This window comes from Rhinolophus hipposideros (genome assembly GCF_964194185.1).
Source record: "Rhinolophus hipposideros genome assembly, chromosome: 6".
Lineage (NCBI taxonomy): Eukaryota > Metazoa > Chordata > Mammalia > Chiroptera > Rhinolophidae > Rhinolophus > Rhinolophus hipposideros.
In genome coordinates, this window is record NC_138052.1 from 1077033 (window position 1) to 1093110 (window position 16078).

At 39.0% G+C, this 16078-nt stretch overlaps 1 protein-coding gene and 1 pseudogene across 2 annotated transcripts in view; both read left to right on the forward strand.

Moving 5' to 3' along the window:
• The window catches only part of UGGT1 (UDP-glucose glycoprotein glucosyltransferase 1), a 135769-nt gene extending 120168 nt beyond the window's left edge, over window positions 1-15601 (forward strand). Inside the window, 3 exon segments of the mRNA XM_081051329.1 lie at window positions 9191-9307; window positions 9670-9835; window positions 11368-15601. Coding sequence (XP_080907455.1) covers window positions 9191-9307; window positions 9670-9835; window positions 11368-11393 — 309 coding nt within the window. The 3' untranslated portion in view covers window positions 11394-15601.
• LOC308498857 (adrenodoxin-like) lies at window positions 2612-3167 on the forward strand (annotated as a pseudogene). The gene has a single exon. The product of its transcript is annotated as an adrenodoxin-like (transcript).
• Window positions 15602-16078: the final 477 nt, after the last annotated feature.

Below are 16078 nucleotides of genomic sequence, written 5' to 3' on the forward strand. Positions count from 1 at the left end.
TTTGTGTATCTCGTTTTCTTTACTAGATAATTCCAAACAGTTTTCCAAAGTATTTTTAATTTATACTCTCATCCGTCATGTAAGAATTCCTGTGGCTTTATGTTTTAACCAATACTTATTGTCAATCTGTTAATTTGGTAGGTGTGAGCTGGCATCCCATGTGGCTTTCAATTGGAGAGTTTAATGCATTTACATTTAATGTAATTATTAGTGAGGTAGGATTTACATCTGCCATTTCCTATTTGTTTTCTAGATGTCCTCTTGTTTTTTGTGTTCCTCATATGTTATATAGACATTTTAATTCCCTTGTTTCTTTTACTATATACTTTTTGATTATTTTCTTAGTGATTGTCTTGATGATTATCATTAACACTTTAATTTATGACAATCTAATTTAGATTAATAACAATTTCAGTAGTATACAAAAACTTTGTTCCTATGTAGCCTTGTCCCTTCCCATACTGTTATTGTCATACAGTGTATGTGTTTACACATTATATGCCCTTCAACACAGACTTATGATTGCTTTTTGTAGTTGTTTTTTAAATCAGATGGGGGAGAAAGGTGTTCCAAACAAGAAACACGTTGATATGTCTTTTTATATTTACCTGCATACCTTTACTAGTGCTCTTTAATTCTTCATGTGAATTTGAGTTACTGTCTAGTGTCCTTTCATTTCAGACAGTAGAACTCCCTTTAGTATTTCTGGTAAGGTGGCTCTGGAGCTATCAGCTCTTGGGGAATGTCTAAATTTCTTCATTTTTTGATGAATAGGTTTTGATGGATATAAAATTCCTGCTGGACAGTTTTTTCTTTCAGCAGCTTGAATATATTGTCCCACAGCCTTCTGGCCTCCATGGTTTCTGATGAGAAATAGCTGTTAACTTTGAGAATCCCTTGTCTATGACAACTCCTATTCTTTCTTGCTCATTTCTTGGTACATAATACTGTCTTTTGACAGTTTGATTATGATGTATCTAGGTGTAGGTCTCTTTGAATTTATCCTACTTCCTGGAGTTCATTGAGTTTCTTGGATGTTGTAGATTAATGTTTTTATCAAATTTGGGAAGTTTTCTTTATTTCTTCAAATATTTCTGCCCCTTTCTCTTCTCTTGGGACTCCTATTATGTGTATGTTGGTATATTTGATGGTGTCCTACAGGTCTCAGAGGTTGTACTTATTTTTCTTCATTCTTCTTTTTGCTCTCGAGACTGGATAATCTCAATTGATCTGATTCTTTTTTTCTGGTAGCTCTAATCTGTGGTTGAACACTTCCAGTGAATGTTCATTTCAGTTATTGTATTTTTCAACTTCAGATTTTCTGTTTGGTTCTTTTATATAATTTCTATCTCTTTGTTAATATTATCTAATTTTTCAAACATTATCCTCATACTTCTTTTAGTTCTGTTAGACATGGTTTCCTTTTATTTGAACTCATTTAAAATATATCACTTAAAGTCTTTGTCCTATAAGTCCAGTGTCTGTGCCTCTGAAAGTATAGTTTCTATTACTTGTTTTTTTCTCCTCTATGTGGGCCATTCTTCCTTGGGTTTTTTGCATGTCTCTTCATTTTTGTTGAAAACTGAACATTTAAAATAATATAGTATGGCAGCTCTTGAAATCAGATTCTCCCCTCCCCCACACCAGGGTTTGTTGTTGCTGCTTGTACTAATTGTTTGTGCCTTCTAAACTAGTTCTGTGAAGTCTGAATTTTTTGTCTGTCTGATTTGCTTAGTGGTAATTGGACAGAGATTTCCTAAGGCTCAGAATCACTAAAACTGCTCCCAGTTTTTGCCCAATGCCTCTCGGTACATCACAGCCTCAGGCATGTTACAGCTCTACCTTAGCATCACCTTTTCCTTGCAAAGAGCTCTGAGACCAGCCAGAGCCAGAGCTTGGCCCGTCTGAGGTCCTTCTTGATTATGTGCACAGCCCTGAGCATGCAGAGGAGCCTCACATGTATGTTGACTTCCGTATTCCCAGGAGCATGTCTTTTCTTTTCAAAGTCTCTATGGATATTTTATTGTTCAGCTTTTCCTTTAAAGATTTTGGTTAGTTCTTTGCTTTACCTCAGGCAGCCTCAGGAAGCTTAATATATTCAAGAAGTGCTGCTAAGGAGAAGCTTTTGGCATTTGGGCAAGTTCAAGTGAGATTGAGTAGAAATAAGCTTTTACAGTACAGTCTTCCAGGGAATCACCAGTCAGGTCAAATAATGACTGTGCTTTAGCAGTGAAGCTTTGAAAGACCTTCAGCCTTCTTCCTTTAGTATGGAAATGCAGGCGGTTAATTTCTGCCGCTGAAGGAGAGGAGGAGAATGGGAGTAGGGTGCGAGTTAAAACACCACAAAGCTCACTGTTCTTACCGACATGCAGACATTTTTCTTGACTTTTCAATGCTCGTTTGGTTGCTGCAAGTGTTTGGTTAATTTCCAGTTCTGAAAAAGTTATTCTTACTATTTTTGCCAGATTTTGAGTTGCCAATTTTGGGTGAATTGTCAGAGCTCCATGCTCTGCCAGTTTTGCTGATGTTGCTCTCCATTGTGGTTTTATTTTGCATTTCCATAATTAATAATGAAGTTAAATCCCATTTTGGAGTTACCAGACTGTCGGCTATGGCCGCCGCGGGGGGCGCCCGGTTCCTGAGCGCCGCCTCCGCGGCGCGGCCCGTCGGTGGCTGTTTCTCGGCGGAGCCAGCGCGAGAGCCGGCGGCCTTCCGGGAACCCGGGGCCGGGCGGGAGCGCTGAGCCGGGCCGGGCCGGCGGCGCGGCGGCAATCAGGACGCCGAGCCTGTCGGCACGGGCGCGGAGCGGCTCCGAAGATAAAATAACAGTCCACTTTTTAAACCGCGACGGTGAAATATTAACAACCAAAGGAAAAGTTGGTGACTCTGCTAGATGTTGTGGTTGAAAATAATCTAGATATGGATGGTTTGGGTGCATGTGAGGGAACCTTGGCTTGTTCTACCTGTCACCTTATCTTTGCAAAGCACACATATGAGAGGTTAGCGCAGTCACTGATGAGGAGAATGACGGGCTTGATCTGGCGTGTGGGCTAACAGACAGATCCCGGCTGGGCTGCCAAATCTGCTTGACAAAGTCTGTGGACAAGTACCTACCTGATGCCATGGCCGATGCCGGGCAATCCATTGATAGGGGCAAGAACTCCTAAGCCAGAATAAATAGGAACATTTTCACACAAATTGACCTATTTTTATAGTTACTATTTCTTTATGTAATTGAGAACATGGATGAATGGGTTTACTATGTGACTAGCTTTACTATTTTAATTCACCCTGTATAACTACCGAATTTTGTAGGTCTGAAAGTATGCAATCTTTATTTTGGTTAAATTATGAAAAGCAAATCAAGTATTAGAAAATAGTTAATGTGATAAAATGTTACAATTTTAGCAAAATGTTTTCACATAAATCTTAAGTCTACTTGTCTATAAAGTAGGTTTTAAAAGGTATTATTATTCCTGTTAGATGTGAGTGAAGGCAGAGATCCAGAATGGTTTCTCTAGGACCATACAATGAATTATAAAATCTGTACTACAACCCACATCTTGTTACCACAAATTATATGTTCAGATTGAAACTCGAGAAATTATGAATATCTTATTTATAGTAGTAATAAATGTCGATGTGGATGGAAAATAATTGCTTTGTGAACTGCTTAATTTCCAAGACAGTTATTACCTTATAAGTAAAAATTTCAAAATTTTAACTGAGTGAAAAATATAAGTCTGAGCACAGTCAATGTAACACTGTCAAAGAAGTTTGGTCTCAGTTCTGACTAAACTGGAGAAATAAACTAAAAAAAACAACAACACCATTTTGTATGTTTACAACTGTTTATATATTGTCTTTTGTGACATGCTTATTTAAGTATTTGGATTGTTTGTTTTTCTTCTTGATTTATGGGCATTCTTTATATGTACTGATAGTATATCCTTTGTTAGCCATCTATTTTAGAAAATTTCCCACTTTGACTCTCTTACTGGTATCTTTTGTAGTCAGCTGGTCAGTATTTTCCTTTATGGTTAATGCTTTTTGACTATTGTTAAGGTTATGAAGATGTTTTGTATATGAACCTTGTTTTTTTTCACATTTAGAGTCTATATTCTAGTAGGAATTTGTTTTATGCATGGTGTGAGATAAAAGTTCAGCTTTCATTCTTTATGTACATATGTATGTACAGTTCTATCAGCATGATTCCCCCCATTCTCCCGCCCTCCCCCACCTCCTGCTCCCTCTCCCCCTTGACACCCCCCCCCCACACACACACACACACTCAGGTTCAAACCGTTGTTTCTCAGCGTAGTTGTGTAGGACAGAGCTCCATGGCCCATGCTGATATTATGAGCCTTGCGCTACCCCTGGGCTGAGGCAGTTGGTCGCCAGTCGCAGGTCGTCCGCTTACAGCAGCTCGCAGCAGCTCTCGCCAGCTGCCGGCCACTATACTGGCTACCGGCCGCTCCTGGCAGCACACGGCAGCCTGTGGCAGCACTCAGCAGCCCGCGACAGCCCACGCTGACCTCTGGCTGCTCACAGCAGCCCAGCTCCAGGGAGAGCTGTTGTCCACAATCTTAGCTGTAGAGGGCGCAGCTCACTGGCCCATGTGAGAATTGAACTGGTGACCTCAGCATTAGGAGCGCCGCGCTTCAAACACCTGAGCCACTGGGCCGGCCCATGACTTTTTTTTGATAAAACATATTGCTCTACAGTGCCACCTTTGTCAGATATGAAGTACCCATATGTGCATGGATTTGTTTCTGGCCCTTTATTTTATTCCATTGGTCTCTTTGTCTCACAATCATAACTGCAAATATCTCAATTACTGTAGCTGGTAAATCAAATCCTCCCACCTCATTCTTCTTCAAGAGTGTCTTAGAGTATTCTGTATCCTTTATTTTCTCGTGTACATTTTAGAATCAGTTTGTCAAGTTCAGGAGGAAAAAACACTTGCTAGGATTTTATATTTGGGTTGTGTTTAATTTCGCTCAATAATGTAGATGACTTTCTTTATAGAGATCTTATACATCTTTGTTAAGAGTTATTTTTTAAAATTTTGGTTTTTGTTGCTGGTATCTAGAATTGCAATTGAGTTTTGTTCATTGGTGTATTCAGCTACCTTGCCAATCTGTATGTACTTTTGGGTTTTCTACATACATACTCACATTATGTACAAATAATGACAATTTTACTTTTCCCCCCAATCTTACATTTTCAAAGATTCTTGCTTTCTCCATTGGTTATGACTTACATATTGTTGAACAGAAATAGTGGGTGTGGACATTCTTGAATCAAAAGAACATATTTCAGCATTTCACTACCAAGTATTATATTTGCTGTGGCTGTTTTGTAGCTACTTCACACTCAGATTGAGGAAGTTCCTTTTATTCCTAGTTTGCTGCTCTTTTTTTTCTTTAATCTAATGTGTTAAATGTTATGTTTTCGACATCTGCTGAGATATGATTTTTCTCTTTTATTCTGTAATATAATTAATTATATTGTACTTAATATATTATATATTATATTATACTTATATATTATACTTAATATAATTTTTGAAATATATTACAACTTGATCATGACTTACTATCCTTTTTTATATATTCCTGGATTCTTTTTGCTAGTATTTGTGCATGAATTTTGCATTTATGTTTTTGTGTGACATTGGCTTGTGATATCCCTGTTAGGGTTTGGTATCAAGGCAGTGTTGGCTTAATAAAATGAGTTAGGTTTTGTTCTTTTTCATTTACCTGTAATTGGTCATTGTGTACGATTGGCCTTGTTTCTTTCTTAAATGTTTGGTAGAATTCACTAGTGCAGCCACATAGAGATTTCTTTGTGTTTAAATTATGACTCCAATTTCTTTAAGAGTTATGGGACTTTTGACATTTTTTATTCATTTTTCACTATTTTTGTTAAGTTGTATCTAAATTTCCTAACGTATTGTCACGAAGCTATTTCTTACAAATAGCTGTGTACAGTGACATGCTTAAGTACATGTCAGATCTTAAGTGTACTATTTAATCAGTTTTGAAAAATGTCTGTCAAGAACTAGAATGTTTCCATTATACCAGTAATCTCTTTAAAGTCTGTAGGAACTGTACTGATTTCTTATCTCTCTCTCTCCCTCTCTCTCTCTCTCTCTCTCCCTCTCTCCCTCTCTCTCTCTCTCTCTCTCTCTCTCTCTCTCTCTCTCTCTCTCTCTCTCTCTCAATTCCTGGCCTTTTTTATTTGTGCTTTCCCTTTTTTCCCTTGGTCAACTCCCTAGGAATTAATCAGTTTTATTAGTCTTTTCAAAGAACCAGCTTTTAATGTTTTTCATTTTGTTTACAGTGTTTCTTTCCTATTTCACTAATTTTTGTTTGTTTATCTTTTACTTTCTTTAATTTGTTGATTTTTTTCTAATTTCTTGATATAGATATTTAAGTTCATTTGAAGTTTTCACGTTCTGTGTCAGCAAGACTTTGGTTACATTCCATGCTCTATATGTAGAATTTCCTTATTAAGTTCAATGCGTTTCTAGTTTCCATTGTGACTTCTTTTTAAACTCATGAGTTATTTAAAAATGATGACAAATACATGGGGATTTTCCAGTTACATTTTTCTTATTCTAGCTCATTTGTTCTATGATCTGAGAATGTATTCTGTGTGATCTCAGGCATTTGAAATTTGAGATTTACTTTTTGACCCAGATATGGTCAGTTTTGGTAAACATTTTATCTGCTTTTATATTACACAGTTGTTAAGTGTAATATTTTTCTATGTTCATCAGGTCAAGTTTAGCAATATCCCGTTATGTATCTTCTGTCTGTCCTTTTTCTATTAGTTGCTGAGATAATTGTGGTAAGAAATTTTTTTCTATACTGTGAAATCTTTCTTGTTTTTGGCTTTGTTAAATTTTGCTTTACATATTTTGAGACTATGTTATTAAATGGCTAAAAACTTAGAAGTCGTATATATATTTCAGACTGGTAACACCTTTTCTTTTTCTTTTTGGGCCTTAAAAGTATGCTTCATCTAATTTTAGTGCAGCTGCACAAGTTTTCCTTTCAGTTAGTGCTACGTGGTATTTTTTTTTAATTGTTCTATTTTCAGTCTTTCTCTATCCCTGTGTTTCAGTTTTATTTCTTACAAATAACATATCTTGTTTATTTTTGTTTCATGTGACAGTCATTTAATTTGAACACTTAATCCGTTATAGTTAATGTAATCACCAATGAGTTTGGCTTTTCTGTAGTACTCCTACTTACTCCATGTGTTCTGTGTTTCTTTTTTTCTCCTTATTCCATTTCTTTTAGATTGATTGAGAGTTTTTATACTTTCATTTTCCCTCTATTAGCTTACAGTATACACTTTTTTTTGCAATTCTTTTAATGATCATCCTAGCAATTACAGTATACATTTCTGACTTTGCAAAGGCTAATATTAACTGGTGCATTTTATCCATCTACCACACAATGCAAAAAAAAGAACAGTGTTTCTCAAATTTCAGCATATATAAAAGAATAACCTGGAGGACTTACTAAAGCATTAATTCCTGGGTCCCATTCGCCCAAGCTGATTCAGTATGTATATGGCTGGGCCTAAGAAGCTGCATTCCTAGCAGGATTCTTGGTGTCAGTCCACATACTACATTTTGAGTAGCTCTATCTTAGAACTCATTAACTCCATTTATATTCATCCCACCCTAAATGCCTTGTTGCTGTGTATTTTATATCTCTCTCTATTTTAAACCCCAGAAAAAGTTATTATTCTCATGAAGTACAGTCATTATCTAGATTCAGACTTACTCACATAGTTACCTTTTTAGTTACTCTGCCTTCTTCCCTGCATTTCTGGGCTTCCACGTAGGGTCATTTTCCATCTGCCTGAAGAATATCCTTTAATTTCCCTTAATGTGAGTTCAGTAATAATAAATTTTTTTTAGTTTTGTTGCTGAAAGTGTCTTTATTTTACCTTTCTTATCATTTTTAATTGTGGTAAAATATACATAACGTAAAATTAATCATTTTTAGTTGTACAATTCAGTGGTATTAAGTACATTTACAGTGTTGTGTAATTGTCCATCTCTAGAAATTTGTTATCATCCCAAAGAGAAACCCTGTATCCATTAAACATTAACCTCTCCTTTCCTCCCCACCCCTCTCCCCGTCCCGGGTAACCTCTGTTCTATTTTCTGTCTGTGTGAATTTGCCTATTCTAAGTACTTTTGGAATCATACAATATTTTTCTTTTTGTGTGTGACTTACTTCACTTAGCATGTTTTCAAGGTATCATCCATGTTGTAGCATGTATCAGAATTTTCTTCCTGTTAAGATCCAGTAATATTCCAGTGTGTGAGTATAGCATATTTTGCTTATTCATTCGTCTGTTGATGGAAATTTGGCATATTTCCACCTTTTTTTTTTTTTAAATTTATTGGGGTGACAATTGTTAGTAAATTTACATAGATTTCAGGTGTACAGTTCTGTATTACATCGTCTATAAATCGCATTGTGTGTTCACCACCCAGAGTCAGTTCTCCTTCCATCACCATATATTTGATATTTCCACCTTTTGGCTGTTGTGAATAATGCCTCTATGAACATTGGTGTAAGTATCTATTTGAGTCCCTGCTTTCAGTTCTTTTGTGTATATACTCAGAAGTGGAATTGCTAGGTCATACTGGTTGTTTTAGGACAATGGAATATTTTGTGTCAAACTCAAAAGGTTTTCTGAGAAAAAGCTTCAAAGCATAGATTATATAGTTAGCTAGAAAACATGTGGGCTTCATCCATTTGGGATCAGGCATCAGTAGACAAGATGGATTCAGAGCCTCCTTTAGGCAAAACTGAGAAATATAAGAACTACACTTTATTTTTATTGACTTTCAAAGGCCTGAGTATTTTTCTTAGAATTGCCCTCTGGTGGGAAGTCTAGCTGCAGGCTAGTTGTGAGTTTTAAGCTTACGGTTTTCAAGTAAGGTAAGTATGGGTAAGTCCTCTAAATTTTGTGGATTTTAAAAGCATCATAAATATTTTAGCTTCTCTAAGATTTTTGGTAAGGACCCTTTCAGCTGTAAACCTTTGTGATTGGCAAGTGTTATGTAATGAGCAGCTAACATCACTAATTTGCTATGCATTTATTTAAATTTCCCCACAACTTTAGATTGTTGTGTTTTATTTTCTTTACCTAACAGGATTTGCCCAATAACATGATTCACCAGGTGCCAATTAAATCACTCCCTCAAGAATGGCTTTGGTGTGAAACGTGGTGTGATGACGCCTCTAAGAAAAGGGCAAAAACAATTGATTTGGTAAGCTGTCTGCGGCTCTTTTCTGTATCTTAGTCCAGGGTGATGACTACATCATTATTAATGCAGATTCTTATTTACTTTTTCTCTGCTGTTGTATAGTTTAGGGACTGCACAACAACTCACAGTAAGCAGATCTCTTTTCTGCTTGAGGCAGAAAACCACATCCTCTAGTGTCTGATGGGGCTGTGTTCACTGTTTACAGTCAGTGAAGGTACTACTTCTGCTAATGTATCATTTGGTTCCTCCATATTGTCCTTTTTGTCCAGTTAGCACTTGTAATGCAGGAACAGAAACACCTTTGAATTCTGTATAATGTATCCTTTCTACACTCAGTGGAAGGATGCTATTTTGCTTTTTCACAGTGTAATAATCCAATGACCAAAGAGCCCAAGCTGGAAGCAGCTGTTCGAATTGTCCCAGAATGGCAGGACTACGATCAAGAAATCAAACAGCTACAGATGCGCTTTCAGAAGGAGAAGGAAACAGGAGCGCTGTATGAGGAGAAGACAAAAGAGCCACGCCAAGAAGGTAGGAAAAACCTTGTCTTTGGGCAAATGCTCCTTTGCAGTTCTCATTTCTGTTTACTGCAAAAACAACAGAATCATCAATAAAAGGAAAAGAAGAATTACTTATTAATCCTTTCATTCTGACGTCACCAGTGTGTATTTTTCATTTTCCTTTTTCAGTTGGCCTTCTAAACAGTGGTTTTATTAATGCAACTTTTGCCTCTTTCGTCCCTCCTCCCTCCCCCGCTTTGTTTGAGAAAGGACTATGGATATTTATGGATATTTAGGTTCATGAGTTGTGATACATAAGCCAAACCTCACATTATTTGGGGGATCTCTTGTTAGATTCCTTGGTTTTTCATTAAATTTGTCCAAGCACTAGTGAATGAACACATTTAGGATCAAGACAAAGTATATATTGATTTGAAAAAAAGGAATTCTTTCAAACAAGAATGTTGGGGTGGAGATGGAGTGTTTGTACTTAACTTAGGCTAAGAATAGAAAGGACTAAGTTTTCCTATTTAATGCTTTCCCTATTACGTGTATATCTCTAATGGTAGCCAGTTGAAAAAAATCATTAGAATACAAAAGTGACCCTTTGTAAACTATTAATAAGCTGAGCTCTGGATTTTAACAATTTATTCTACTCAAAACTAATTTTAAAAAAGCAATTTGAGAACATGGATCTTGAATGATTCACCTAAACATCCTGAAGACTATATCATAATATTATATCATAGCTAAAAGGTTGGGTATTTACCATAAAAATAATTAATTCAGGTATATTAATAAAGCCTCAAGGATTTCCACAGATAAATGGGCAAAGAATGTAGAATACTGTTCAAATAAGAGGAAAACACAAATAATAAATGAATTTGAGGAAACAGCGATCAGATTAAATATCTACTACATAGAAAAAAATTACATACTGATAATGCCATTTGTTGGGGAGATGGTGATGGAACTGTTGTGGGTCCACCGTGCTGAAGCTTTGTGTCTGCGAACAGTCCTTGTTACAAAGCAGTGAGTCTTTTGTCACCAGGAGCCATTACAATATGTGGTCTCTCAGTAATTCCTCTCCAGAATTTACCTTAAAGAAATAATTCAACAGAAGAAAAAAGTTATATACATGGGGAAATTTATTTTACTAATATTTATAAACAAAAAGCGTTAAAAACAGTTAAACTTCCAAAAATAGAGAATGGTAAATGAGCTACACTGCTACATAGGAAAATTATTTATGTGTTATGAAGTGGAACAAAAAAGACTTGACTAAAAATTTACATTTTATTGGAAGTAAATGCTCTACCGTGAAAACAGTTCACATTGAGTAGGGATGTGCTGGTAGTTTCAATGTTTGTAAAAATAAAAATGTCGTTTTTGCTTTCAAAATATAATACAAACACACCAAACTAAAGTTCCTAAAAAATTTTAAAAAGAGATAAATTGGAGGCTTGGGCACAAATGACAGGTTGTAATATAGAAAATGCCCCTTCTGTATTTTTATACTTGAGGACAGTCCGTTTGCTTTTTAATTGTTCTCTTTTTCCATAGGACCTCAGAAACGTGAAGAATTATGATCTCCAGAGAAGGATGGAAAGTGACACGGTGTGAAAAACACTTTTATATTGAGCACTAGTTATTTCTGATTTGTCTATACAACTGCTGATGAACGGGCTGGGCAGGCCGTGTGCCTTTGATGCTGAGCTTTCCTTTGACTCCTGCACGCCGGTGGGCTCCGCCTCTGCAGAGCTAAGGCTTTCTTGGATTTGTACCTCAGAGGAAGACCAGTGGCCGAGCTGTGGGGACTCTGCAAAGAGCTGTCTTCTAACTGCTCTAGAAGGGAAATTGGCAAAAGCAACGGGAGTAAAATGAGTTCCTGTGCTCCTACCCAGAGTGCACAGGTGCCCACCCTCTGTGTGAGCACCAATGCGGGAGCCCAGCTGCCCTAACCGCTGCGTCCCTCCTCACTTCCGCTGATGGCAGGCAGCGGGGCGCAGTCTGCCGCCAGGGCCGCAGGCAGGAGCTCTGTCCAAGGGCTACACACCTCGAAGTTTAGGCCAGGGCGCTCCTGTGTCTTTCCTGCGTTTTCTCCCCAGCATTAGTTCATCATTGAATTGAGACCCAACCAACAATTGTGTGTCTTTAGGGTTAGCTCGGGGCAAATTAACTTGGGGACAGCATTGGGGTGGGTGGCGGTGAGGGTAGGAGTAAGGCTCTGGGGTGTGGGAGCAGGTGAGGGAGACTGGAAATTGGCTGCTGTCTTTCTAAACCATGAATACCATTGTGACTAATTGGAAATGAAAACATTATCCTATTCCCCACCCAACCTCAGCGAACTTTTTAAGTAATTATTTTGTAAACAATTTTTGTATTTGTGAAAATACTCACTTTTTCTTTCCACTTTCTAAAGAAATGTTATGATTTCCTTACTGGATACAGCCATAGTGAGCCTGCGTGAAGGCTCCGGCTCCCTCAGGAAGGTCACTCTGTCCCCGCCCTCTCCTCCTGGGTAGGAGTTTCCTCTGCCAGACCCAGGGGCAGTTGGCTCTGACTTTTCTCTACAAAAGACTCCCAGGTCAGAGAGCAGGAGGGTGTGACTGGGTATCTCCTGGTTTTCTTACACACTTTTCCATAGTCCCTTCAGGTCAGTGCTGCGGGTCGCCTTTGGCTTACAGTTGCCAGCACCCAACCTGCTGTCACTCCACACAGTTGCATCTTGAAACCACAGAAGCCCCTTAAGTCGATGCTTTTTATGTCTGTGTTCAGCAGCCTGGGGTGGCCTGGAGCAGCCTGTCCTGGTGAGTGGGCAGGGCTGGGAGGCCCCCGCGAGGGGTCCTCTGGTGTGCCGTTGGCCCGTGTGGGGTGGGGCTCCGGGTCCTTCCCTCTGCCTCCCAGGCTGCAGGGCACAGCCCGAGCACGCGGTGCACGACGGCCCCTCCCATGCAAGCACGCTTATCACATACTGCCTGCTTTTTAGAAACATGAGGTGGGTGCGAGTGGATAGCTAAGGCCTCACTCTTCTATGCCAGGTCACATACTGATTTGCAGTCTTTTTAAAAAATCAAAGTCTTATGATAAATATCAGGTAATTTATATTTTCCATACTCATATTATCTTTGGAATCTCTTAGGTAGCCTCAAGGAGCTTTTGAGTTTGCTTCTATAATTCCATTAAAATTGGGGAGCGGGAGCTCAAATGATTTTTAGATAAATTGATCCAATACTGAAAAGGACCCTCAGAATCATTGCTGGTGACAAAGGCTGTAGCATGAGTTCCTGCTGCCCTGCCCCTCTCCTGGTCAGAGCAGCTGAAGGGATAGAACCAGTGAGGGTAAAAAAAGTTTGTTCAGCAGGAGAGGCTTCTGCTGCTGTGGACAGAATTGTGCATCTTCCCAGTTTCTTTTTTGGGAGATCGTGCAAGAAATGCTAAAGTCACTGGGATAGGCTTTTTAAATGCTGATTCCCTTGGGACGTGACCCAGACCTCCTTTCTCTGTGTCTTTGTACCAGGTCTCTGTGCATATTTCATTTGAGGAAGGTACAGTGTCACATCTGTTCCTGTGTACTGTGCGTCCTCATTGCCCTCACCTGTCACCACCCTATTAATAGTTGAATCGAAATATGCAAGACCCAGCTTGCTTCTGAAATGATCTGGGCCTTCCTTTTCTTGTCAGTAACTCTTGGTTCAGGTGCCATAAGCATCTTTCAAAATGAACCTCTAATGCCCTAAGAAACGATGTTACCACTAAGATTTGGTCTTGGTCAGCTTGTCGTCTTTACTGTATGAAAGCAAATTGTCACTAGAAAGACAGGAGAGTTTTTTTTCCAAGAAGTGAGGATTGATTGCATTGGAACATTCTAGCTTCTGGAAACTGTTCAAGGTGTATTGTTTTTAACCACCATTTGTATGTAATGGATTTTTTCCCCCTCTCATCATGCCGTAATGGAAAATTTTTCTGAATCAGTGCCAAAATGATGTGAAATAATGTGACATGTCAGAATGACATGCAGCAGTGTGACTGTTTATGTTCTATGAACAGTGGTATTGGATTGAGATCAGAACCTGTGCACACAGCCTGCTGCTAGGGCTGTGCTAGGGGACGTGCCTGGGTTTTGTTTGAACGTTGTGCTCAGTACTACCGCGCTGAGAATGAGGGCATGTCCTCTTCCGTAAGACTGAGGAAGTGCTGAGTCTGTCAGACGTGGCATTTCAAGTTGCAACAGATAGGTGTTTGCCTACCTACTAGGCGCATGCATCGTGGTAGGCGCTCGTCTGGGGTGAAGCCACCTCTCGGGAGAGCAAAGATTTTACATTGACTCAGAGTTCCCAAGAATGGAGCTTCATCTACTCTGCTGTCCTGTAAGTCCTCATGGTATGAACCTTGGTAAGGCTCTGCCTGAACAAACAGCCTTAATGTGGTCCAAGATGAAGGCTGAAAGCTGGGGAAGGCTGTGTGGTGTTTGGAGGAGACTGGCCCGGTGGTAGGGAGGAAGGAAACCCCAGGTTCCTGTAGCTGGGAATGTTGCTTTTCTGATGCTGTAACTTGGGACAGGTCAGACCCCACCCTCGCTGCGATAAGTATAAAATGGCTCCTCTTAGCCCACACCTCCCCTATGAATAAATGTGGGTACTTGAAAGCAATCCTTTTCTGAAATTGCCATGAATGATTAAAAGAAATAATTCAACTCAAGGGTTACAGGGAAATCTAGTACATTTTTTTCTGAATAAAATATTACTACTGTGCTATCAAATTTCATGGAACTGTACATGTTTTGGTAAAGCCACCTAAGGGAAACTTTCTCTTGGTAACACAAATGGAGGGCGCATTGTGTGCAAAGTTGTGTACACTGTTGTGTAATTTTAATAATTAGTTTTTTTAAATATTTGATTTTATGGGGACATTTTTGTGGGATGATTGGAATTAATGAACTTAAATATAAATGTGTCTAGTTTAATGAGATAACATTTTTAAATTTAAGTTCATGTTTGCCTTGCCTTGGGGTAGTGAGGAAAGATCTTAATCAGGACTTTGGTAATTATATGATTGAATTCATGCAAATTAGGCTCATTAACTCAGGTCTTTACTGATAGTTCAAAGTATCTGGAGGATACCAATTTCTTTTATTATGTGGTCTTTGACCTCGTGATCTAACACAGAAAGGACACTCCTAGGTGGCATTGAGTCAGTGTACTGAGTAGAAGATCTTTCCCCTCAGGGTATGCTGACAATTTAGAAAAACAAACCACAAAATCAGCTTTAAGCAGCGACATGCTCTCCATAAAGTTTAAACTCCGTGGTCATTCTTTTGCAAGCAGGAGGCTCTCTCCCGAGTCTACCCCAATTACCTAGCAACTCAGACGCCAAAGTTGGAAGATTTAAGTAGAACACGAGTGAAGGCCTTCATCCCATCTGTAATTTATGCCTTGCCTTACTCGTCACAATTTATCCCTCTCCAGAATGAAAGTGTCAGAATACATTAACCTAAGGGCAACAAATTTGAGGAAAAGTTTGTCAAGTACATGCTTTCCAACCACTTATCCTTGGTATAAGGTAAACAGAAAAATATTAGACTTTTAAAGAAATTATGTACTTAAAAAAACTTTATAAAAACGGTTGTATTTTACTGTAATTCTGTTCCATTAAATGCAACAGAGGTCCAGGTGCTTGGGAAAAGGGGCTCTAAGTATCTCCAGAGCCGTCTACACCCGGACTGAATTGAATGAATTTCCTGGTACTGTAATGAAAATAAGGTCTGCTCAACACAATAAACTTCCTCTCTCCTTCCAAGCTGCCTGGTCAGTCATTCAGCATTTATGTTTAGTAAGGGCAGATTGTTAGAGCTCAAAGTTCTCCCGCCTGCATCTGACAGAAGAAGTGGGCCAGGACAGGAAGGAGGGCTCTCCTTACCTGAACGTCTTACCTGGGGACGGAGCTGGGGCCAGTTCTCTGGAATCTGGATAGCACGCCTGCCTCTTCTGGGTCCCCAGCCTTCGTAAACTGCCGAGGCAGGATCTGGCAGCAAGCTGCCCCATCAGCACTAACACTACCAGGAAGGACAGCATGCATTTTGTTCATTTGCAAATTCTCTGAGCTCTTGCTCGGACTAGGTTTGGAGCTGGAGGTGTGGTTCCTGCTGTTCAGGTTCTCACTGGACACTGCAAGCCAGTGTAATGAGTGCTTGTTAAGGTGGCGGCGCGGGAGGGAACTTAGGGCTGTGAGAACACAATAGAGGGCACCTCAAGTGTAGTAGAAGAAACATTTG